This window comes from Apium graveolens, chromosome 2 (assembly GCF_009905375.1).
Source record: "Apium graveolens cultivar Ventura chromosome 2, ASM990537v1, whole genome shotgun sequence".
Taxonomy (NCBI): domain Eukaryota; kingdom Viridiplantae; phylum Streptophyta; class Magnoliopsida; order Apiales; family Apiaceae; genus Apium; species Apium graveolens.
Genome location: NC_133648.1, coordinates 1,180,713 through 1,206,326, shown reverse-complemented (window position 1 = coordinate 1,206,326; position 25,614 = coordinate 1,180,713). Strand labels below are relative to the sequence as shown.

Below are 25,614 nucleotides of genomic sequence, written 5' to 3'. Positions count from 1 at the left end.
AGTGACTGCAAAAACAATAACCAAACTTTCGATATTTTGCAGAGATATATATTAAGTAGCCCATATCATTCTTTTTTTAATTAGCAGTAACCCTTAGTTTGTTTTTTGTTGTTTCGTTTGAACTTTATATCAATTGTTATTTAATCTTTTATGAGCTAACCTTGACTGCAATATCTCATAACTAATATCACCTTGTTTTCAGAAATGAGATTGAATCCGATGGTGATGATAATGAACATGATTTGCTGCAACTTCCACTCTGTAGCGAGGAATCACTGTTTGATCTCATTATAACCCAATGTAACAAGTTTTAAGTTGAATTTCAAGGTGAGGGTGAAAGTAATATATCTGCATCAACGATATTTAATGAACCACAAATTATTGAAGAAAGCTGGAGTCACGGGAATCCATCCATTAGAACAGCTCCAATAATATACTACCATTGAAGAATGATAACTATATAACTATGACAATGACAATGATGTAAGAGTATTGATATGCGACGGATGCATTCAGCCAATAACCGCTTCTCATCCATCTTACTACACTTGTATAAAGGAATATTTTACTGTAAAATATGTGAAGAACAAGTTAACAATCAGCTGCGGCTCTATCATTGTCGTGACTGATCATTCTTTTCACTATAATTGCCTCAGTTGTAATGAAAACGTGAAGTTAGGAGGTATTGAACTTACTATTGACAATCAACCACACAAACTTACATTGGTTTTAAAGAATCCTACAAAAAAAATTTCTCCTCTGTACTTTTGTTATCGGTGTGTCATTCAAACTAATTTAAAGCATGAAAATATGTGTTTGGACATCCCATTACAATTTTTCATACATTTAACCACATAAAGGCATCAAAGAGTTTCGTTCATGGAAGAGATCTACATAAAAACATGCATAGAAAATGACATGCCAATCATACGCCGCTACCCCAAATGCATTCCACAAAAAAGACTGGATACAATCATAACAATAAGCAACTTGCACAAAACTATCTAGGTTCAACACAGTTAACTATATATTCTTCAACGCCTATGGGGAATAATAAGATGTACAATTCCGCATTATTCATTTCAGAAGCTGAGATGCTTTACTTACAGCCTGGTCTTGCTTTAAACACAACTGGAAAATAAGATAAGACAAAATTATTTACTGTATTCACATTAAGAGGCCACAAAAATATTTAGTAGAGCATTAAATAAATATTATGCGGTCAGCTGGTGTCAGGTTTAGCTAGGGGCTCCGGCTTTAGAAGAAGTTGAGATGCTTTACTTACAAACCTACTATTGCTTTTAAAAAATGGAACATGATATAGCACAAACTATATACCATAGTCAAACTGAGAGATCACAAGAATATCTTAGTAGATCTAAGCAGACAGGTTTAGCAAGGGGCTCATACTTCAGAAGAAGCTGTCACTGTTAATATCTAGTCCCAGACCTGGTCGGCTGACTCAGCTCTGTACAGACCTTGTTACTTACTGAACCGGTTAATTCTGGCTTTTCTTTAAGTCCGCCAATTAGTCATATGATTAGAAGAAATCAGTATTGTATTCTCCCACATGTTCAATTTTTTTTACTTCTGGAAAGGATAACGATAAAAAAACCAAATGTGTACAAAGATCATATGATACACAAAAGAACCACACCAAACTAAATCTGCTTAGACCCACCGAATCTTAACACATACTCAAATATGAAAATTACCTTTTTGTATGAAAATATTCTAGTCCGCAGCGGGCTAAGATTCACGTGAAGGACATAAGTTCTTTTTATGCTCCAAAGTTAACCTCTCGTGAAGTTGTCGTTGATGATCAATAAAGTCCTTGAACAAATTCTTCAGTTTTGCAGCTCTTCTATATTCTTCAGTTCCAACACGAACCAGCTTTAATTTGTCCTCGACAATTCCAGTCTAAAATTTTTCAAATAACAAGTCAACATCAATAAATCATGATACATACAAAACCAAATAACCATACAGAATCCAGATGAAAGATATTTATTAGCAAACTAGAGACAAAGATCACCTGAGTTTTTGGCATTAAACTCCCTACAGATTTGAAATATCCACGCCTCATTTTCTCCTCGGTTATCACCCATGGCCTGAAAATAATAAACGGGAATTCATGACCGTGACAATCAGACAATGTTTGTAATTTATGAGCATCTAAATCTGCCATCCATGCAAGATTCTATATTACTTCCATTTATTTTAATAGCGACATTGAATTAGTATTCAAACTACTGTTCAAATAAGTAGCTAATGTAGAAAACCCTGGAATAACTGAATAGAGTAAATTACATGCAGGTACTGAATCCAGCAGCCAACCAAATTTGGGGGCATGTAGATAGTAAGGTACTCAGCATAATAATAGCACAGACATACATTATAATATATTCTATATACTTAAAAAAACAGACAGATACCATCTCACATATAATAGAAAGCCATAACTGATTTGTTTAACTGATTCCCTTAAAATTAAGCCTGCTATCCCGGCAAAACATAGCCGCATACGAAGATGGTCTTGTCATACTTCAATTAGTTATAACAGTTTCCTTACACACTTATTTATGATTAACAAAGAACTAGAATAGCATGTAAACAAACTTGTCAACATAAAAAAAAGTCGCGATTCTGTTGCTATAACTGTTATCTCAAACATGATAATTCAGCATGCAAATTTGACAAGACCTCAAAGAATTGAAATACGAAATGGAACAAGTTTCAATATGTAATGCATTAATGAGCAAGAAATGCACATCGGCTTATGGCTGAAACTAATGATGTAAATTCATGTAGAATTTGAAGTATAGACACAAAATTCTACGACATACCTTCCTGTTGACGATATGATAGCGTGACCAGGGTTGATTAGGAATTCATATATCTCCTCGAGACTTCTTTTCGAATCCAGGACTATAGCTCCTCTTGTATACGACTCTGCTAATAAACTAGGAAAGACATACGCTTCTGCTGCAATGGAAGTTTGTTTGTGTATAAATTCCATGACCGATGTTGGGGATAAATCTTTCTCCAAATTATCAATAAGAACATAGTAGCGATTGCCAGGTTCCTCAATTTTATTCATGTTGAAAGGAACTCCCCCGATATCCTGATCTTCATCCATTTGAAAATTAGACACAGCTGCAACAAGAATAAAGTGGTAATTTAATAATAACAAACTGGACTGAAAAAAAACTCATAAGCTGTAATGATTCAGCACAATGATGGTTGGTGGGAAGAGAACTTCATGCAAAGGCAACATGCCAAAGCCAGAAACCTTCTTTTGTTTGTAACGTACCGGGGAAAGGACTGGGCTTTGTTTCCTGAAACAAGGAGCAACCATTCAAATATTGAAAGATAATGTGTGCATCGAGAATATATATTCAAACAAATCTCAAAATGTACTTGCCTGGACTTCATCCTGCGAAATTGACTTGCGTTTAGTTGTTGCAGGCACATAACTCTTAGAAACTGAACTAAATTGAAGCGAAGCCCTTTTTATGTTCTCCTTTACCAACTTTGAAAATGTTGATATTGTGGAATTAAGAGGGGAATCACTGTTCACTATGCAGATACTTGCGACACCTGAGGAAGACATATTGCCCGCATTGGGACCATGCAGCCAGGATAGCACGAAGGTGCACAAGCATTCCTCTTCTGCTTTCTCAAACAAATGATCCTTGTACTCAATCTATCAAGTCATTAACAACATTTTAGGGAAGTCAAATAAATGAAAAGACAGCATATATATCATGTCAATCAGTTCTAGTAAATTCTTGTTACACATTATCAAAGTACTAGTATCAAATATACACCACAGTAGAAAATATAAATCAATACAAGGTCGAAAAGCCACGCCACAGTGCAAAGTTAAAACACATTATATATAAAATTGATAAAGGAAAACTCTAATTTTGCGTTTCTCTACTTTGGTCCTCTAAAAATAGAAAATAGGGCAATGAATGCAGTTACGCATCAGTTAGCTAGAAAAATTCACCGTAAATTACAACCTATTTTATAATAAACACCGATGAATGTATGTATAAATAAACATAGTAGTAAACACAGATACACATCATTTCAAACATCAACTAACCTAAAAATCGAAACAATCACATCTAATTTAACCTAACATTCGATAATTTCACAACAAATCAAACATATACGTTTTAACTAATCAAAAAAAGTTACCATAAATGTTTAAAATACGGAAACATAATAACACACACAAATACACAGCATTTCATATCTAAACCAACTAACCTAAAACTCGAAAAAATCGTATCTCATTTAACCTAAATTTCATCTAATTTTTTAATTCAAACACTTATAATGCATGATGATCAATTAATTTATACATAACAAATAAAATAACAATATACACAAAACAAAAACTCACAGCATTTAAATAAAATAAAAAACTACTACGAGATTATTCATTTATCGAACATTCATTTATCGAGAAATAAACTTACAGCTTCGACAACAGCGTCATAGTAGCGGAGATCATCCTCTCTCCAGCTCAAACTTGCACACACTCGCATTCCTTCTTTAATCTTGTAACACTCAAAGTCCTGTAACTGAGTCGACACCGGCCTAACTCGTTGAGCGAACTCGTCGATTTTTTCAACCGAGTCAAAATCGCTAACAGTGTAGGATCTCTCCGGAAAGTTCTCGAACTGAATCGTGAGCGTGTCGTAGGAGAGAACCGATCGCACGCTGTACCACGCGTCGTCGTCGGCGCACCGGAATTCCAGGTCGAATGTGTCGCCGGCCGGCGGTTGCGTCGCCATCGGAATACAGAGAGTCAGGCGAGTTTGTTTTGTGTGTGTGTTTTAGTGCGTGTTTTTGAAGAGTTTGTTAGAGTGCGTGTTTTAGTGTGTGTGTTTTGTGCGTGTAATTTTTGTTTTGAAATAAGTGGTGGGAGAGGAAGAGTACAGAGTACACTTTTGCTATGCCGTGTTTGGTTTGTTTTTTTTCTATTTTCGACTTTTTTTTATCTGTTTTTGTTAATATTAAAAATTTACGATTTATATTTGGGCTTTTTTTAAAAATACCCAAATCTAAAAATATTTTTGTAAAAATACTTTCATTTTTTAAAAAAAAATACAAAATACTTTTTAATTTACAAAAATACTATTTTTCATAAAAAGATGTAAAAATATGGTTTTTTGGCAACTCGGATCAACTGCATACAACCTTTGACGAATTTCTGCAACTACATGCAATCTCAAATCAACCAAAAAACCTTTATTCAACTAATTGCATATCTGGTTGATTTTGGTTGATTCCGTATTTTTACAAAAAAAATTAGAAAATAGTAAAATCACAAAAAAAACTTAAAAAAGTTAGTATTTTTGTTAATTCTCTTTATATTTTTATTCACAAAGAAGAATTTTAGAAAATGATTAAAATAATTATGCAATCAATCCATGTCAAACTGAATAAATAAATTGGAACTGAGGGGGAATATGATGGAAATTAAAAACTTTTGACTCATTGTGCATGTATGAGTCAAATTATTGCACTAATTTATTAAAATAGTAATTTATTACTCGAGTCGAGTGAGCCAAGTTTCGAAACAATTGTAATTCGAGCCGATATTGATCAAATTAGGTTTAGTCAGCTCGTTTAAGTAATCAATCCTAAATTTCTGTCCGAACTCGACTCTTTTAATTTTATGAGTTGAGTCGAGCAAGTCGTTTAACCAGAACACCTCAAACTTGGCTTGGATTCGAATCCAAGCATTTGACGGAGTTATTTTGCCTTATGTTTGTTTAACGAAAGAAAAAAAAGTGTCAAAAATATTCATATTTCAGCATCAATGTCCAAAATACCAAAATATGAAATGTATGGCTCAAAATAACGACGGGATACGTATTTTGGGAAAGAAGCATTCGAATTTATAAAAAACACGCATTTTGTAAATGTGCAACTCATAATATGTATTTCAAGAATGCGTATCTTCACTTATTTTTGTTTAAAAAAATGTACAAAATACGCATCCTGTACATGCGTATCCCTATATACACGTTATAAAAATGCGTATCCAGCCTTGATTTTTTTTTTAATTTTTTCCCATTTTCCCAATTGAAAAAAAAAAGATACGCATGTCTCACATGCGTATTCCATTATGCGCATTGAGATGATGCGCATATCTGAATACGATATCATGTCGGTATTTTAGGCCATTTGAATTGAATCTGGGCATTTTTGACCAAATTTTTCTTATGGCTGGCATTTAGGACCAACACCATTAACAAAATTTAATATTTTATTATTAGTCATATATTTTGTGCTTTTTCCTAAATTAGATGTAAATCGTTTATTTTGTTTTTAGTTTATAATTTTTATAGAAAATAATGGTAATTACTGATTTGATTATAATTTATTTTTTACTTACCAATACATTAGGATCTATGCACAATAGTACTTTATATGGAATAATATTTGTATTGTAATAAAAAATTGCAGTCCCAGCTTGGTTCAATTATAATTAAGAATAAACTATATATTGTAATATTCGATACTTTTTAAAGTTCATCCCTATTAATATTCCTTTATATATGAATAAAACTACTTGAAATTAATTAAATATATATATATATTCAATAAATATGCTCTTGTTATATAAGCATTCAAGACAACTTAAAATATTTATTTTAAAGTTGTTTGTGATAATAACTTGGTCATCGGGTTAAATTGCATCGTTTGGTTTGAGTATCCGTAATTATTACTCCCCCCATCCGAAAAAACATTGTTTGTTTTGACTTGTTACACTGTTCATGGTAAGCGATTAAGTATTAATTTACGTCTAATCTATAAGATCAAATATAGTCATGAGTGATTTTGCTGGATTCGTATTTATGAGTACTTTAATACAATGAAATTTCTATATTTAATACTAATACGAAATTAAAGATATTGTTAGGAATATATGTGCATTAGTTTGATGATATGTTTAACAAAACACTTAAGTAGAAATTTAGTGTCTGTAGCCTCAACGGATAAGACCACTTTGGCTATCCGTTGATGGTGTAGCTTTACTTAGAAATAAGTCTAGTATTGTAGCATATTTCAGTCTCTGTATTTAAAATTGTAATTCTTAGAAGTTGAGAGAAACTATGAGTCATGTTGACTACTAGATGATATGCAGATAGGAAGGCCAATTGTAAATATTTCATGCCTTGTAATTTTGTATAAATGAAGTGGTATCAACGGATGACTTAAAAGACCTTCAACGGATGAGAAGCTAAGCTTCAACGGATGTCTCTAAAGCTTCAACGGATAACATCCTTCAACGGATGAGAGCATCAACGGATGAAAGCTTCAACGGATAACATCCTTCAACGGATGAAGTCATCAACGGATGAAAGCTTCAACGGATGTTCTGCTAATCAGCCGTTGATAAGTGGTAGTTGTACCTACAAGCAGAGGCACGTGGGTTGACAGAGAAAACTGAGATGTGGTAGCCGAATTTCAGGATCAACAGAAAAAGCAGCCGTTCTTCTTTTGTACAAAGTTGCAATAGTCAACAAAGTACTTGAGTGAACAGGAAAAGAAGCAAGTGAAGAACTTATTTTACTATTGTAATTTTATATTGTTTTTCACTTGTACACTTGGTAATATATATGAACCAAGAAGAAGCTAGTAATTAGAGAGATTTTTCCAGAGCTGTTAAGAAATATCTTGAGAGAAAATTCATCTAGTTTGTACTAGGATGCAGCTGTGATCAACATTGTTGAACACAGATTTTCTAATACACCATCTCTGGTGGAACAACAAATCCACCAGAAAAGTTTTTAAGGTCTGTTGTGTTCTTTACATTTGTGCTTGAATATATATCTGTCTGTATTAGCTTAAAGCAATTCACACACTTGTTCTTCTTGAACACACAACTTTATAAACTGCTCAAAACTTGAAAAAGTTTTGAGATTTACATTCAACCCCCCTTCTGTAAATCTCATTGTTAGTCTTCTAGGAATAACAATTGGTATCAGAGCAGGCTCTTGACACACAAAGAGTTTAAAGATCTTGGAATCTAACAAAGATGAGTAAGAAGGATATTGGAGTAAAGATCCCAGTTCTTGACAAAGACAGTTATCACCACTGGAAGGTGAAAATGCACCTTCATCTACTCTCCCAAGATGAAGGTTATGTAAACTGCATTGAGAATGGTCCTCACATTCCCCACAAAGTAGCCACAGTTGCTACGGCCACAATTGCTGTTGGTCAATCCATTCCAAAACCTAGAGCAGAATGGACAATGGAAGACACAGAAGAAGTCCACAAGGATAAGAAGGCTATGAACATTTTGTTTAATGGTCTTGACAAGGATATGTTTGATAATGTGATAAATTGTTCAACTGCCAAAGAGGTTTGGGACACAGTTCAGCTGCTGTGTGAAGGTACAGAACAAGTAAGAGAGAACAAAATGCAGCTTCTCATTCAACAGTATGAGCACTTTCATTTTGAAGAAAATGAATCTTTAAATGACACATTCAATAGATTCCAAAAACTGTTGAATGGACTGAAGCTGTATGGTAGAGTGTACCAGGTGAAGGATTCAAATCTTAAATTTTTGAGATCCTTACCAAAGGAATGGAAACCCATGACTGTTTCCTTAAGAAACTCTCAAGATTATAAGGACTTTACTCTTGAAAGATTATATGGAATCTTGAAGACTTATGAACTAGAGTTGGAACAGGATGAGGTATTGGAGAGGGGGAGAAAGAAAGGAGGTTCAGTTGCATTGGTAGCTGAAAATGAGAAAGAATGCAGAAAAGAAACTGTGAGATCTACATCAAGCTCCAAAGATGGTGTAAGAAATCCAGAATCAGACAAGGGTAAAGGGCAAGTTGCTGAAAATGAAGACAACTCCAGTCAAGATGACTCTGATGGTATTGATGAGCATCTTGCATTTCTGTCCAGGAGATTTGCAAAGATGAAGTTCAGGAAAAACACTAGAGCCACTAAACCCCATAAGAACATGGTGGACAAATCCAAGTTCAAGTGTTTTAATTGTGGTATGAGTGGACACTTTGCAAGTGAGTGCAGAAAGCCAACCTCTGAAAAGAAGAAGTTTGATCAAGTAGATTACAAAAAGAAATATTTTGATCTGCTCAAACAGAAGGAAAGGGCTTTCATTACTCAAGAAAGAGACTGGGCAGCTGATGGAGAAGAAGAGGATGAAGACATGGAATATGTTAACTTGGCTCTCATGGCTGATTCTGAGGAGAATGAAGTTAGTTCATCAAGCAACCAGGTAATTACTACTGATATAACACAGCTTACTAAAGAAGAGTGCAATGATGCTTTTAATGACATGTCTACTGAACTGTATCATTTGCGTGTATCTCTTAAATCTCTTGCTAAAGAAAATAGTAGGATTAAAGAGAACAATCTGTTTTTAAGTAATAGAAATGCTGTGTTAGAAGATAAGTTAATTGACCTAGAAAAGACTAAGCTGCATTGTGTATCTGTTGAAAATGAACTAGCTGAATCTATTAAGAAAGTAGAAATACTTTCCAATCAATTAGAGAAAGAGCAAGAGGTGATTAAAGCCTGGAAAACATCTAGGGATGTAAGTGCTCAAATTGCCAAAGTCCAAGGAATTGAATCATTCTGTGAAACTGCCTGGGATAAAAATAAAAAGAAACTGGAATTAATTGATGGACTGTCAACGGATGTGGAATCAACGGATGATGAAAGTTATCCGTTGAAGGAAGAAAAGGAACATCCGTTGAAGGCTCCTCAATTAAAACAGGCAGATGTTTCTAAAAGAGAAAATCTAAAGAAACTCAACAAAAAGTTTGGTTCAACTTCAAAGAACTTTGTCAGAGAAGGAGCAAGCACATCCAAAGATGTCAGAAAGGTGAATGTAGGGCACATGACCTTAGAACAGTTAAACAATAGGCTCAAGATGGTTGAGGATAAAAAGGAATCCAAAAGGAAATCCAACAGAAATGGGAAGGTAGGAGTTAACAAACATAACAATTACACACCTGACAAGTATGCTCCTAGAAAAAGCTGTGTGCATTGTAGTAGTGTTAATCATCTATCTGCTAACTGTAAATCTATTAAGAAAACTCCCATAACTGTACCCTCTTCCATGCCTAACATGTCTGTATCACCTCTACATGCTCTGCCTGTTATGTCTCAACAAAATCCTTATGCACATTTTGCAAACATGCCATATTTTAACAATTCTTATCTTGCTGCATTCAGTATGCCTCAATTGCCATACAATATGCCAATGTGGAATAACATGTATGCACAATCCATGCCTAATAATACTATAAATGTGCTGGATAATGTTGTGACTAACCCTACACCTCAACCAACCACATCTAAGACCAAGGTTGACTCAAACTCACCTAAGTCTAAAGATGCAGGAGGAATGAAGTCTAGGAGAAAGGCTAACAAGAATGGACCCAAGGAAACTTGGGTACCAAAATCAAATTGATTGATTTTGTGGTGTGCAGGAAAATAGAAGAAATCTATGGTACTTGGACAGTGGCTGTTCAAGACACATGACTGGAGATTTCTCCCTGCTCACAGAGTTTAAAGAGAGAGCTGGCCCCAGCATAACCTTTGGAGATGACAGCAAAGGGTTTACTATGGGATATGGCTTGATTTCAACAAGGAATGTCATCATTGAAGAAGTTGCATTAGTTGATGGTCTCAAGCACAACTTACTGAGTATCAGTCAACTATGTGATAGAGGGAATACAGTTTCCTTCAATTCTGAAGCCTGTGTTGTCACTAGTAAGAAAGACAACAAAGTGGTTCTAACTGGAGTTAGAAAAGGAAATGTGTACTTAGCTGACTTCAACTCTACAGATGCAGAATCTATTACTTGTCTTTTCAGCAAAGCAAGTTCAGTTGAGAGTTGGCTATGGCACAAGAAGCTATCCCATTTGAATTTCAAGACAATGAATGAACTAGTCAAAAAGGACTTAGTAAGAGGAATTCCTCTTGTTGAATTCTCAAGGGATGGTCTGTGTGATGCTTGTCAGAAAGGCAAACAAAGGAAAGCATCATTTCAGAAGAAGCTTGAAACAACAATTGATGAACCATTACAGCTGCTACATATGGATTTGGTTGGACCAGTCAATGTATTGTCAATAGCAAGAAAAAGATATTGCCTAGTGATTGTAGATGATTTCTCAAAGTTCTCATGGGTCTATTTTCTTGGATCAAAGGATGAGGCAAGTGAAATCATTATCAATCACATCAGGCAAGTCAATAATCATCCTGACTTGAAAGTAAGAAACATCAGGAGTGACAATGGAACTGAGTTCAAGAATTTGACATTAAGGCTGTTCTGTGAAGAAAATGGAATCATGCATGAGTTCTCAGCTCCAAGAACACCTCAGCAAAATGGGGTAGTTGAAAGAAAGAACAGATCTTTAATTGAGGCTGCCAGAACAATGCTTGAAGAATCAAAGTTACCAACATATTTTTGGGCTGAAGCTGTTAATTGTGCCTGTTTCACTCAAAATATTTCTCTGATCAATCAAGCTAAAGGCATGACTCCTTATCAGTTGTTCAAGAAAAGAAAACCAACTCTAAACTTTCTTCATGTCTTTGGATGTAAATGTTTTGTACTAAGGAATCAATCTGACCATAAAGGGAAGTTTGATGCAAAGGCTGATGAAGGAATATTTGTTGGTTATTCAGCTGGAAAATCTTATAGGGTCTACAATCTAAGAACCAACATTGTTATGGAATCTGTGCATGTTGTGTTTGATGATAAAAAGATTGATGGACTAACAGATGAGGAACATTATGAGAGACTCAAATTTGACAATATTGAAATATATTATGATGATAGTGAAGAAGAGATTGATGGAGACGACACTTCAAAAGGAATACAAAATTTGCTCCTGGATAATGCACAAAATTCAGCATCCGTTGAAAGACATTGTGCATCATCCGTTGAAGTACTTAATGAAGCATCCGTTGATCATAGCTCATCAACTGATAATCAATTTACATCATTAATTGATGGAACTCCAAGTTCCCTGCAAAGGACCAACAACTCAGGGGGAGTTTCAACTAATCAAAACTCTATCTCACATCATGACAATACTGAGATCACCTCATCTAGAGCTCATCTTCCACCTCAAAGGAAATGGACCAAGAATCATCCCTTTGAACTGATCATTGGTGATGCATCATCTAAAGTGCAAACAAGAAGAGCTACTCAAGATGAATGTCTGTATAGTAGTTTTCTATCTCAGGAGGAACCTAAGAAAGTGGAAGAAGCCTTATTGGATCCAGATTGGATACTAGCTATGCAGGAAGAGCTAAACCAATTTGAGAGAAACCAAGTTTGGAAGCTGGTACCCAAACCAAAGAACAAGAGTCCTATTGATACAAAATGGGTATTCAGAAATAAGATGGATGAAAATGGCATTATCATAAGGAATAAAGCCAGATTGGTTGCTAAAGGCTATTCTCAGCAAGAGGGAATAGATTTTGATGAGACATATGCTCCTGTTGCAAGACTTGAAGCTATCAGAATCTTTCTAGCCTATGCAGCCCATGCCAATTTCAAAGTCTATCAAATGGATGTCAAGAGTGCATTTCTAAATGGGAAATTAGAGGAAGAAGTCTATGTAAGTCAACCTCCAGGATTTGAAGATCCAAATTTTCCAGACTATGTGTATTATCTGTTGAAAGCACTCTATGGACTGAAGCAAGCACCTAGAGCCTGGTATGAAACATTATCAAAATTTCTTTTGGAGAATCACTTCACTAGAGGTACTGTTGATAAAACTCTCTTCTTTAGAAATGTTAATGGCTCTAGTATACTTGTTCAAATTTATGTAGATGACATAATATTTGGTTCTAAAGATAATAATCTTTGTAAGAAGTTTGCTAAGCTAATGCAAAGTAATTATGAAATGAGCCTAATGGGAGAACTAACCTATTTTCTTGGTTTACAAATTAAACAAGTTAGTAATGGAATTTTCATTAGTCAAACTAAATATATTCATGATCTTTTAAAGAAGTTTGACTTAATGGAATGTTCATCTGCAAAAACTCCCATGGCCACTGCCACCAAACTTGAATTAAATAAGACTGAAAGGTCTGTGGACATTACAAGTTATAGAGGCATGGTTGGTTCACTTTTATATTTAACTGCTAGCAGACCAGATATAATGTTTGCTACATGTCTGTGTGCGAGATTTCAAGCTGATCCTAGGGAGTCTCACTTAATTGCTATCAAGAGAATTTTCAGATATCTCAAGGGTACACCAAATTTAGGAATTTGGTATCCTAGAGAATCTGGCTTTGATCTAATTGGTTATTCAGATGCAGACTATGCAGGTTGCAAAATAGACAGGAAAAGTACAACAGGCTCCTGTCAATTCCTGGGAAACAAGCTTGTATCATGGTTTAGCAAAAAGCAAAATTCAGTCTCTACTTCTACAGCTGAGGCTGAATACATTGCTGCTGGAAGTTGCTGTTCTCAAATGTTATGGATGAGGAATCAACTCCTTGATTATGGACTTCATGTTGATAGAATACCTATCTTTTGTGACAACACAAGTGCCATAGCCATAACAGAGAATCCTGTGCAGCACTCAAGGACCAAGCACATTGATATAAAGTACCACTTCATCAGGGAGCATGTCATGAATGGTACAGTGGAACTACATTTTGTTCCAAGTGAACAACAAATTGCTGACATATTTACCAAGCCACTTGATGAATCAACATTCACAAGATTGGTAAGTGAGCTAGGTATGCTTAATTACTCTTAAAATTCATGTCTTCTTTGCAATTTGATGTGGAGCCTGAAATATATTAGTTGCTAGAACAAATTTGACTTTTAACAAAGTTTATTCCATCAACGGATGTTCCCTATCCGTTGAAAGTCAAAATTGCTCTATCAACGGATATTCATTATCCGTTGAAAGACAAGTATATCTCTGGAACTTTTATCCGTCAACGGATAAAGCTGAAGTACCTTTCAACGGATGACAATTTACATTATCCATTGAAATGTCACATCAGACGTTTGAGGTGTTTCACAGCCGTTGATTCTATTTTCTTAACCGTTGATACCATACATACATCTGTATGTATTGGTTTTAAAGGTAGTTACTAGAATACTTACAGTTTATTCTTAAACGGCTGAAATTCACTAACACCTATTTATTGATTAATCCTTTATTTATTTTTTTTTTTTCTTTGAAAGCATATAAGCCCTTCTGATTGTTCATTATTACTTTACGCTTTCTTAGAATTTCAAGCATTTACCATTTTCTCTCTGCAAAACCCTCAAGTTATTCTCTGCAATTTCTACTCACAACAATGGCACCAGTCGTGAAGATTATGTCTCAATCTGGGTTCATCTACGAGAAGAATAATTTCATAGCTCTGGTAGAGAAGAATGAAGCCCACTCAGATTATCACAAAATGATGGACTTCATCAAAAACTGTAAACTTAGCTATGCAATGCTGGAAGCCCCAACGATTTTCTGTGAAGTAGTTGAAGAGATTTGGACAACTGCTGAGTTCAACTCCATGGATATGACTATCTCCTTCACTCTCAAAGGTAAAAATCACTGTATTAACTGTGATGACTTACAAGCATGTTTTAAATTACCTGAGAACAATGCCATGACACCACACACTGATAGTGATGTATCCAGCATGTTAGATTCCATAGGTTACTCTCTTAACTCTGCTAATTTAGGGGGTATTAGACGAAAAGGCCTTAGGAAAGAATGGAGTTTTCTTGGGGATGCCTTCATAAAGGTTTTCTCTGGGAAAATTAGTAATTTTGATGCCATAACTTCATCTCTTGTTAACATGTTCTATATGCTTGTTTCTGATAGGTACTTTAACTTTAGCAACTATGTGATGCTAGAATTAGGTACTAGATTAGGTAACAAAGCTAATAGACCTAATAACATCTATTATGCTAGATTCTTTATGTTATTGGCTAACCATGTTGCTGAAGGTTTAGTCATAATCAATGAGAATAATAAACTCAAGTGCTGGACACAAGAGAAAAGAGTTCTTGCAGACTTGAAGAGAATGGATCTTAACAGCAGTGTGCAATTGGTATATTTACCAATCATGAATGCACCCCAGGTAGGTGAGGTAATTGCTTCTACAACTCCTACTTCTTCCAACCCCTCTATTTCTTTATCTTCTAGTGTGGCCATGAAATCTGTGTCAATGCCCCAACAGATTTCTACCAAGGTCACCAAATCCAAACTTTCAAAATCCAAGACAAAGAAAACCACCTCTGTTGTTTCTCAAAAGACAACAGTTGTAACAACAACCATTAACCCTGAGGGAAGTGATCAGGGTGTGAGTGGTGAGGGGAGGGGTGAACATCAAAGAAACCCCCAGGATAAGGAAGGAGAGTTGAGTGCTTCCCAAGCTAGCCAAGCCCCAGTTTCTCAAAAAGCTGTGGTGGTTGAAAAGGTCTCTAGCACATCCCTAGTAGCATCCTCCCAAAAGGATGTTACTATTGAAAAGAGTTCCCATCCAGGAACACAGAACAAAAGAGGGAGGGACACTAAAGCCAAACACTCACCTACAAAAGCCTTTATTAGAAGAAAGAAGGCTAGAACCCAATCTTCTACACAAGGTGCACACACTGCACAGATACATCCATCTGTCTCTGTGCCTTCTCAAACTCAGTTTGATGTGACTCCAATAAATGTGGAGTCACAGCCCCATTCTCTCACAATAACTACACATCAATCACCAAATACTTCTTCACCATCTCTGGATGTGGATATGCTATTCCCATCAATTCCTGATTCTCCCTCTTTACAACTCAGGGAGGAGCCCCACTCAAATACAGGTGATCATCATCTTTTAGATGATTTGTTGGATCACCCGCAAATTCTTTCAGATATAATTGAAGGATCTGTATCAACACATATCAAATCAATCTATACAGATTCAACAGTTATATCACTTTCAATTTCATCTTCTTTTCCTTCTTCAATGGATATCACTCATCCGTTGACAAGTGGTTGCTCTTCAACGGATAAGCTTAACAGCAGTTATCCGTTGATAACAACAGTTTCAACTTCAACGGATATTCCACATCCGTTGATAGTCTCTACACAAATAACTGAAATGATTCCAAGTGTAGAAGACATGAATACTGTGCAATCACTTTTAGGATTGAGGGCAGGGAGTGAAAATTTGAGTGAGAGGCTGGGTTGCTCCCAGGCAAAAGGAGAGATTGAGAGCACAAAAATGCATGCTATTTCTTCCAGCATGGCAAAAGTCAGTGAGTGGAGTACCACCTTAGAAGGTGAAGGTGAGGGAGTGAGATGTGTGAGCCAGGGGGAGCCCCTGATGCAAGAACATAGAGAAAAAGAGAGAAAAGCAGGTACAGTTGATACAAGGGTGGAACCAGCCATTGCTCATGAGTCAATGATTGTGGATGATGCTGAAAAGGAAAGACAATTTCAGCAACATTACAAAGCTGTAATTGATAACATTTCCTTGGATGCTGACACTTTTACTCATCCTGTGACAGCCTATCAACTGTTGGCTGCTCAGGGCAATGAGGAGGCAGAGAGGACACTACATCTAGTGCACTCAACAGAATCTCTTCAAAGGGATAAAGCTGCTATTAACAGGATGCCTTCTACAGCTGGTGAGCCATCTGAGGAATTTGGAGTAAATTCTGATGATGATGACTCTATTTCTTCTGATGGAAGCATGAACATAGGGGGAGATGAAGACCCTAGTTCCATTCCTAATCTACCTGAATGGGCCCTGACTAAGGAGCATAGAACAGGTGAATTCAATGTCCACCTGGTCAAACAAATCATCACTATTCAACAGGCCATTCAGAACACTTCAAATGCAAATATCAAGGCTATCCTCCAAGCTCACCTGGACTCACTGCATCTCATGAAGTTGCAGAAAGTAAAGCAAGATATGAGTCTAAATGATCTCAGGAAAGATATTGCTGACTTGAAATCCTTCACTTCAGAAAAATTGGATTCAGTCATGCCCTATGGTACTTTGCAGGACTTGGTTTCGAGATTGAAAAAGGAATCAGTTACTGAACAAAGGCTGGCCAAGTTGGAAGACAGAGTTCAAGGAATTGAAGATTCTGTGGCCACCCTTCTTCTCAACCAACAATCTCAAACCAATCTCCTAATGCAGCTGGCAAAAGCACAAGGCTTGACCCCTCTCCTTGATGATAACAAAAAGGGGGAGAATAAAAGGGAAGGGGAAGGAGAGCCCTCTACAAAGATTCAGATATCTAAAGTGCTAGTTCCTGCCATCACTACCTCTCCAATCATTCAAATCAAGGGAAAATCTGATGGAATTGATTTGATTCAGCTAGCAGCAGCTGAAATACAAATGAAAGAACAATGGAGGAGAATTGATGAAAGGTTGCAATTGGTGTTTGGTTCTACACAAAATAAATCAACATCTGTGAAATTTAGCACAAAGATTGAACCAATCAACATGGAGCTCATGCCAGTAGGGAGTCTTAAGGATGGAGAAGCTTCTTCCAAAGAGCTACAAGCTATAATCCTCAAGCCCAATGAAAGATCCAATAAGGACTCAACAAAGAATCCTTTAAAAGAAGTGGACTTTCCTCCTTCAAAAGATGATGAGAACAAGATCTTAGGCAGGAGTATTGCCTATCTCAAAAAGTCCATGGATGAGGCTGTAAGGAGAAATAGAGCTATTATCATTAGAGAGGGAAAGAGCATATGTGTGATGCAAGGACATCCCAAATTCTCAATAGCTAAGAAAGAAGAAGCCAAGCAATTAAAGGCTGACAAAAGAGCACAAGCAAAGCTTGAAAAACAGCTAAAGTCAAGCCAAGTTAAAGAAATGAAAGGAATTGAAGTCAGGGGTGAAGAAAAGATTGCTAACTTAGATGAGGTTCTTGGGAGCATATTTGGTGAAAATATGGAGGAAAGAGAGGAATGGCAGAAGGGAAACAGAAGAAAGGCCAAGGCACACAGAAGGAGTAAAGATAACCCTGAAGATACCAAATCTATATCTAAACCACTACCTTCCATACCTGAACCTTTTGTTACTGATCCCTCTATAAATATCCATGGTGAACCAATCATTCCAAAAGAGGAACCTATTGATTGGGACAACATCACATTGCCTACCTTTCTAACCACTCTTCCACCACCAAAGAAACAGAAAAGAAAACCAAAATCTACACCTCCCACAACCTCTAAGAAATTCACTCAAAAACAAAAACCTAAGCCTAAGTCACCCATTTCTAAAGATGATTATGTTCACATTTGTGACATAAAAGAAATTTCAGACATTGAACTCTATCTGGATGAGCTGGAGGATGTAAGGGGAATAGCTGCCTACAGACAGTTACCAGAAAGATTAGTGTTCAGATATAAAGGAGCTGGGGAAAGAACATGGCCTCTCCACAGGATTCTAAATGAAGGCTACTCTACCTTGATCAGAGTCTTTTCAGCCATCAAAAAGGATTCTGGCTTTACCAGAACAGCCAAGACTGAAATTCTCAACAAGATTGCCAACATAAGGAAGACTTGGAGGGAACCAAATGCTTTGCCCAGAACCTTACTCATACAAGAAAGGGGAACTAAAATTCACAAATCACCTCATTGGTTGATGGAATTTAGAGATGACAAAGGAGTCAGAAGATTTTTCAGACTTGAAGACCAACTCAAGATTGCCAGCAATGAAACTCTCAAAGAAATGCAATCTAAGTTGGATATCAGTGATGAAGATGAAGCTGAATTCTTCAGAAAACTCCAACTCCAAATTGAGGGAAATGACAAAGGGCTAGGAAAGAAAACCAGGGAACAAAGAAGAAAATGATGATTTGCTCAGGCTAGAGGAGCACCCTTGGAAATACTGTAAATCTTCAATTACCTCCTAGTACATACACTTTTGCAGCACTTTTTATATTTCTACTTAGTTTCAATTCAAATATTTGTTAAGTGTTTTGTTATCATCAAGTTAACCCTGAATTTATGCCTACAGTTCTTATAGACATAAATAGGGGGAGATTGTTAGGAATATATGTGCATTAGTTTGATGATATGTTTAACAAAACACTTAAGTAGAAATTTAGTGTCTGTAGCCTCAACGGATAAGACCACTTTGGCTATCCGTTGATGGTGTAGCTTTACTTAGAAATAAGTCTAGTATTGTAGCATATTTCAGTCTCTGTATTTAAAATTGTAATTCTTAGAAGTTGAGAGAAACTATGAGTCATGTTGACTACTAGATGATATGCAGATAGGAAGGCCAATTGTAAATATTTCATGCCTTGTAATTTTGTATAAATGAAGTGGTATCAACGGATGACTTAAAAGACCTTCAACGGATGAGAAGCTAAGCTTCAACGGATGTCTCTAAAGCTTCAACGGATAACATCCTTCAACGGATGAGAGCATCAACGGATGAAAGCTTCAACGGATAACATCCTTCAACGGATGAAGTCATCAACGGATGAAAGCTTCAACGGATGTTCTGCTAATCAGCCGTTGATAAGTGGTAGTTGTACCTACAAGCAGAGGCACGTGGGTTGACAGAGAAAACTGAGATGTGGTAGCCGAATTTCAGGATCAACAGAAAAAGCAGCCGTTCTTCTTTTGTACAAAGTTGCAATAGTCAACAAAGTACTTGAGTGAACAGGAAAAGAAGCAAGTGAAGAACTTATTTTACTATTGTAATTTTATATTGTTTTTCACTTGTACACTTGGTAATATATATGAACCAAGAAGAAGCTAGTAATTAGAGAGATTTTTCCAGAGCTGTTAAGAAATATCTTGAGAGAAAATTCATCTAGTTTGTACTAGGATGCAGCTGTGATCAACATTGTTGAACACAGATTTTCTAATACACCATCTCTGGTGGAACAACAAATCCACCAGAAAAGTTTTTAAGGTCTGTTGTGTTCTTTACATTTGTGCTTGAATATATATCTGTCTGTATTAGCTTAAAGCAATTCACACACTTGTTCTTCTTGAACACACAACTTTATAAACTGCTCAAAACTTGAAAAAGTTTTGAGATTTACATTCAACCCCCCTTCTGTAAATCTCATTGTTAGTCTTCTAGGAATAACAGATATTAATAATTAAAAGTGTGTATTGACAAACGTGTACAACACAAACATGAAACGTTTTTAGGGACGGAGGGATAATTACCAAGTCACCATCTTGTTGTATTTAGGGCTGTAATTCGAGTCGGGCGGCTCGCGAGCTCGACCGGCTCGAACTCGTTTAAGTGAGCTCGACTCGGCTCGTTTAGGTAAATGAACCGAGTTCGGACAGAAGTTCCGGCTCGTTTAATTACCTGAGTCGGCTCGACTCGACTCGTGAAATTAAACGAGTCGAGTTCGGGTAAAGTTTTTGGCTCGATAAAGTGTAAAATTAAACGAGCCGGCTCGACTCGACTCGTGAAATTAAACGAGTCGAGCTCGGACAGAGTATTAGGCTCGATTAGTTAAACGACCGGCTCGGCTCGACTCGATTAATCTCGGCTCGAATTACGCCCAGCTCGAAACTCGGCTCGCTCGACCCGAATTACAACCCTAGTTGTATTTCAATTAATTTCATTTTTTTGACCATTTTTAAAATTTCTTGACTTTAACCTTTTCGATTTATACACTATCATCTTGATGGCTTCTTACTTATTCTTGCAATGATTTCTTCTTAGGCTGAGGTATAAACCACTCGTTGCTTATCAGGGTGTTTGAGAAATTTAGTGATATATTGAAATTCTTTAACTAAATATTCTTTAATTAAATATTTTTTAATTTTTAAATTTATATATTAACCTTTACTTGAGAATAACCCTCTATAATAATATTTTTTGCGAGGATATTCATATTCTTCAAATAGACAAAAACACAACCCAAAGTCGTTGAACATATACAAGATACTTTTTGAGAAGAACGCTGTAAAAATTGTGCTCGCAAGAACAGTGTAATGTCAGAAACTGTTGCTTTAGATAATTTTACTGGATATTAACTCATTATCATAGACATTAACTTAAAAAGATTCATTTCTTTATAATGTTAATAAACAAAAAGGTTGAAATGAAAACATATATCAAGATAAACAACATCTTGGGTTCTGAAGATAGATACACGCTTCCTCAACCAGTGAAATCAAAGATCATTAGCCAGTAGCAATCTACATTACAAGTTGAGTACTGTCTTTTCTATTCTTTTTCCCTGTTCCGACAAGTTCGTATTAATCGATTATAACAGGAGGAAACCTAATAACATGCTCCAAGGATTTGTGGAGCTGAGAACTTGCGTATACAAAATTGAGAAAGAAACCCCCTCGTTACTCTTCCAGCAAAACAGCGATAAGAATTCAAAAGTTGTAGCTTAGGAAGCTATATCTTTGCCATAAAGTGCGGTTATACCCTTTGTTGGATCATCTTGTTTCACGATCGACTCCCCAACCAACACCTGCGACGGGAGTGCAACATATCAAGACAGGAATTTTATATGATAAAAATATATAGTATAACAAGTAATTCAAATCACTATAGCCGCGTTCAATTAAAGCATTAACAATCACAAATCAATGTATTAGCCAAATACTGATCAAAGATCTTTGATGCTGCTTGCTACGATATGTACTAATCCAACTAGTAATTTTAGGAAAATAAATGACCCAGGCAGGAAGCCCATAAATTGAACAGTTCCTCCTTCGGACTTTAAAATCATACAAACTGCAGAGTAAGAAAACAGGGATTAAAAATTGCTTACTGCTTTGACCCCAGCTTCTTGTACATAAGCAATATCATCTGGAGTGAATATTCCAGACTCACCAACCACCTAGAAATAACAAGTAAAACTTTAAGAATCTCCGAGTACACGGGAATGCATCTACTACAACTGATAGTTTAGCAAATAAATACAAGACAAAGCCGAAGTCCACATACAAGAATGTCCTTCTCCCGAATTTTTTGCCCACGTGCACCTTCGAGAAGCTTTTTAGTGTTGCTAGTGTCAACCTTAAATGTTTCTGCAGATACAGAATATTAATATTTCTTAATATTAAGATTTTATTGATCGTAGTAAGTATAGCTAAGTCATAAAGTCAAATTTCTTGTCTAATATACCAGAAACATATATAAAATAATTGTATAATATACAAAAGATCATGTACAACTAAGCAATACTAAATGTGCATTTAAGATGTTTAGAGGGAAGAGTACCAAGATCACGGTTATTGATGCCAATAAGTTCAATCCCATCTATTTGAAGAACACGATCCATTTCCCTCTCATTATGCACCTAAATAACAATGAAGAATAGATAAAATGACAAACTAATATAATTTGGTTAACATGAAAGAAGCCAATTTTTACACCGAGATACATAGTAGAAGTGAATTTGAACTTATCAACGCAATTGAGTGCCAAAAATGATTATAGTCTTAAATGTAGAGGGAAGGAGAAAGAGAAATAGAGAGATTTTTTAAAAGTCACATGTTTGCAGGGTTCACAAGAAATATATATTTGTCACAGACTCAAAGTAAAATCATTTCACCCAATCTAGAAAAAAGTGACTTGTGTCTACAAGTCAGTGCCAGAAAGATAATATATTGATTGCAATTTAGAATGAAATTTTAGCTAGAAGTATTACAAGTATAGAGCTAATACCATGACAAACTTTCCAAAAAAGAGATTAAATTTCATATTCTTACCATTCGAGGAACATCAACCTATTAAAATTAAAGATAGAACATATAAGAAAGCACAATCTAACCTCAACAAGTGCTGCCAAACCAAGCTTCTTGCATATCTTCGACATGTATTTGATATCAAGATCGGGCAAAACGCTAGCAATAAGCAATATTGCATCTGCACCTTTGCTTCGGGCATAGTAAATTTGCCATGCATCTATAATAAAATCTTTGCATAATAGTGGGCACTGCAAACATAAATTGTTCAGAGTAATGCATTTTCAACCACAGTTTTACTTCGGTTAATAGTGAAAATGTTTCGGCAAAATGGGTACCTTTACTCCGGAATTCCGTACGCTCGCCAGATTTTCGAAGCCTCCCTATTTTGATAAACACCAAAAATAATCATCAAAACATAATAAATAGCCGCAGGTTCGACACAATACAATAATCTTGGAAACGGTTTTTAATCTAGATACGACAAATATGATAATGTTAAATTCACCTGAAAAAACTTCTTGTCTGTCAAAACACTAAGACATGCTGCTCCGCCTTTCTCATAAGCTTTAGCAATTTGAACCTATTAAAAAAGACTCAGAAAATTACTGCAATCGCCTCAGTAAGTTGTATGTGCGTGTGTATATAGTTCTGGTCAAGAATATCTGCTTTTAATGGATGAATTAAGTATCTAGCATCAGGCAGAACTTAAAATTTTAAGTTCTTTAATTACTTCTAACTCCAAGTCAAGAGCATTGTTATTACAAGTAAAGGCTAGAAATAGTAAATGGAAATAGATTGAAATGGAAGAATAAAAAATAGGAAAAATCTTCTTTCTATTTTACGTTAATCCTCCAAAACTGTTAATTGCAAAATAAATCACACATACATACTCGTCCATCCCTTGATAACTGAAACTTCGTTATGTCTGTGATGTGGACTTGAGACTTGTAAAATATGTGTAAATTTTAGAGTGTCATAATTTTATAATGCATGAGTACCTAACTCGTCGGATAAAAAAAACAGTTTAACATACTGAATTACAGGTCAAAGGAAATGTAACCAAGAGTTACGATTATGGTACAGAGGGTGTAAATCCCTTTTAGATTATATACAGATACATGCATATGAAAAAAAGAGTGATAATAACAGACAGATAAATGTTAATTGTAAAAGTACCGGATCAAAATCTTCTCTTAAAACTCCCCTACTAGGTGAAGCCTTTTTCACTTCAGCAATTAAAGCAGGCAATCCAGTGCGCGAATATGATGCTTTCAGAGCTCCGACAAAGTCTCTAACTGGAGGAGCAACCTGAAGAGTTTTCGCAACTGCTCCCAGAGGTAACTTCTCTTTCATCTAAAAAACAAAACTCATGAACATCCTTGAAAATGACCAATTCACAGAAAAGGTAACAAATAAAAACATCATAAGAAATAACAATTTGTATACTTAGGGAAAATCATACCTGACTCACTTCCACATCCGTATTCCATATAATCTCCTCGAGAATATTACGAGGAGTGTTACCTGCATTCTGCAAACGAAACTCAAACGGACCTACTGCATGCTGAGGAGGTCCGGTTGACGGCCGCCTTCTAATCCTTATACCTTGAGCTTCAGCTATTTCATCTTGATATTTCCCACCTTCCCACTCAACTTTAATCTCCTCTCCTTCGGAATCACTACCACCAGAAACCACTTCCAACCCATCTTTCAAATCCTACAAACCCAATCATAATTCATATCAACCATCCATCACCACTCAAAACCGTTACAAACTTACACATATCAACAAAAATTGAATCTTTTTCCAAAACACCACTAAAATCTAATTGCAGTTATCAATATACCTTACGCAATCAAATACAAAATCAATTTAAAAAGCATAATACCACTCAGGCATAACATCAACAAACTTACACTAGCAATACTCATTAAAAACACCTACAATTAAAAATTGAATCTTTATCCAAGAAACCAATTATATCTAACCATCTCTCCATGTATCAGTACACCACACAATCTAATCAAATAAAAATTTAACTTACACTATACAATGTCACTCAGGCATAACAGATATAGATAGATAGGAGAGAGGGAGAGAGGGAGAGAGAGAGAGAGAGAGAGAGAGAGAGAGAGAGAGAAGGAGAGATGGGAGTGGGAGAGAGAGGGCAGAGAGAGAGAGGTCAGAGAGAGGGGGGGATGGGGAGAGAGAGAGGGGGGAAGAAGGAGAGAGAGAGTGAGAGAGATGGGGGTGGGAGAGAGGGCAGAGAGGGGGGGAGGGGGAGAAGGGGAGAGAGAGAGTGAGAGAGAGAGAAGAGAGATGGGAGTGGGAGAGAGAGAGTTCAGAGAGAGGGAGAGAGAGAGGGAGAGAGAGAGAGAGAGAGAGGGAGCGAGGAAGGGAGGGGGAGAGAGAGGGAGGGAGGCAGGCAGGGAGGGAGAGAGAGAGAGAGATGACCTGCTGAGCACGAATAGAGCTACGCATTGGGAGCTTAGGAGAGCAAGAAACCCCTCTAGCAATGTAACCAATTGACCTCGGAAATCTAATCAACACACCCAATTTCTGTAAATTTGGGTTGAAATGTGAAGAACACACCCTAAGACTAAGTGGGGTTGCTCTCAATCCTTCCATTCAATCACACAACCCACCCAATTGATATCCCTTTCTCTGCTCTCGCCGGAATTTTCACCGTATATTTGTCTCAGTGCATGTCTGTTTATATATAGCCGCCGGAATATTATATATTATTTTTTTTGAATATTAAAAAAGAAAAATAATATCTACAAAACTTTTAGTTATATAATATAATTGTAACATATATTCAGATTCTTATTTATTTTCCAATATTAGATTATTTTCTTTTCAATATTCTGAAAAGAGAAAATATAGGTTTGTAATGAATATTCAGATTCTTTTAATTTTTTCTAATAT

The 25,614-nt window shown here is 36.0% G+C and overlaps 2 protein-coding genes across 3 annotated transcripts; both read right to left on the bottom strand.

Moving 5' to 3' along the window:
* Positions 1 to 740: 740 nt before the first annotated feature.
* On the bottom strand, positions 741 to 4,936 carry LOC141706607 (uncharacterized). 2 transcript variants are annotated; one of them, XM_074509378.1, is made up of 7 exons: positions 4,491 to 4,936; positions 3,425 to 3,706; positions 3,293 to 3,338; positions 2,847 to 3,156; positions 2,036 to 2,111; positions 1,716 to 1,920; positions 741 to 1,131 (listed from the first exon to the last, which is right to left on the bottom strand). In XM_074509378.1, exons 1-6 carry the CDS (start codon positions 4,806 to 4,808, stop codon positions 1,750 to 1,752), a joined length of 1,203 nt encoding a protein of 400 aa, XP_074365479.1. In that variant the 5' UTR covers positions 4,809 to 4,936; the 3' UTR covers positions 741 to 1,131; positions 1,716 to 1,749. The 2 variants fall into 2 exon arrangements, with proteins under 2 accessions (XP_074365479.1, XP_074365480.1); XM_074509379.1 differs by having other exon boundaries at positions 3,314 to 3,338; positions 4,491 to 4,935.
* Positions 4,937 to 20,972: 16,036 nt separating this feature from the next.
* LOC141706606 (indole-3-glycerol phosphate synthase, chloroplastic-like) lies at positions 20,973 to 25,408 on the bottom strand. The gene is made up of 10 exons (XM_074509377.1): positions 25,141 to 25,408; positions 24,148 to 24,402; positions 23,862 to 24,038; positions 23,191 to 23,265; positions 23,021 to 23,065; positions 22,769 to 22,933; positions 22,216 to 22,294; positions 21,940 to 22,022; positions 21,764 to 21,832; positions 20,973 to 21,460 (listed from the first exon to the last, which is right to left on the bottom strand). The coding sequence occupies exons 1-10, from the start codon at positions 25,312 to 25,314 to the stop codon at positions 21,377 to 21,379; spliced, it is 1,206 nt and encodes a 401-aa protein (XP_074365478.1). The 5' UTR covers positions 25,315 to 25,408; the 3' UTR covers positions 20,973 to 21,376.
* Positions 25,409 to 25,614: the final 206 nt, after the last annotated feature.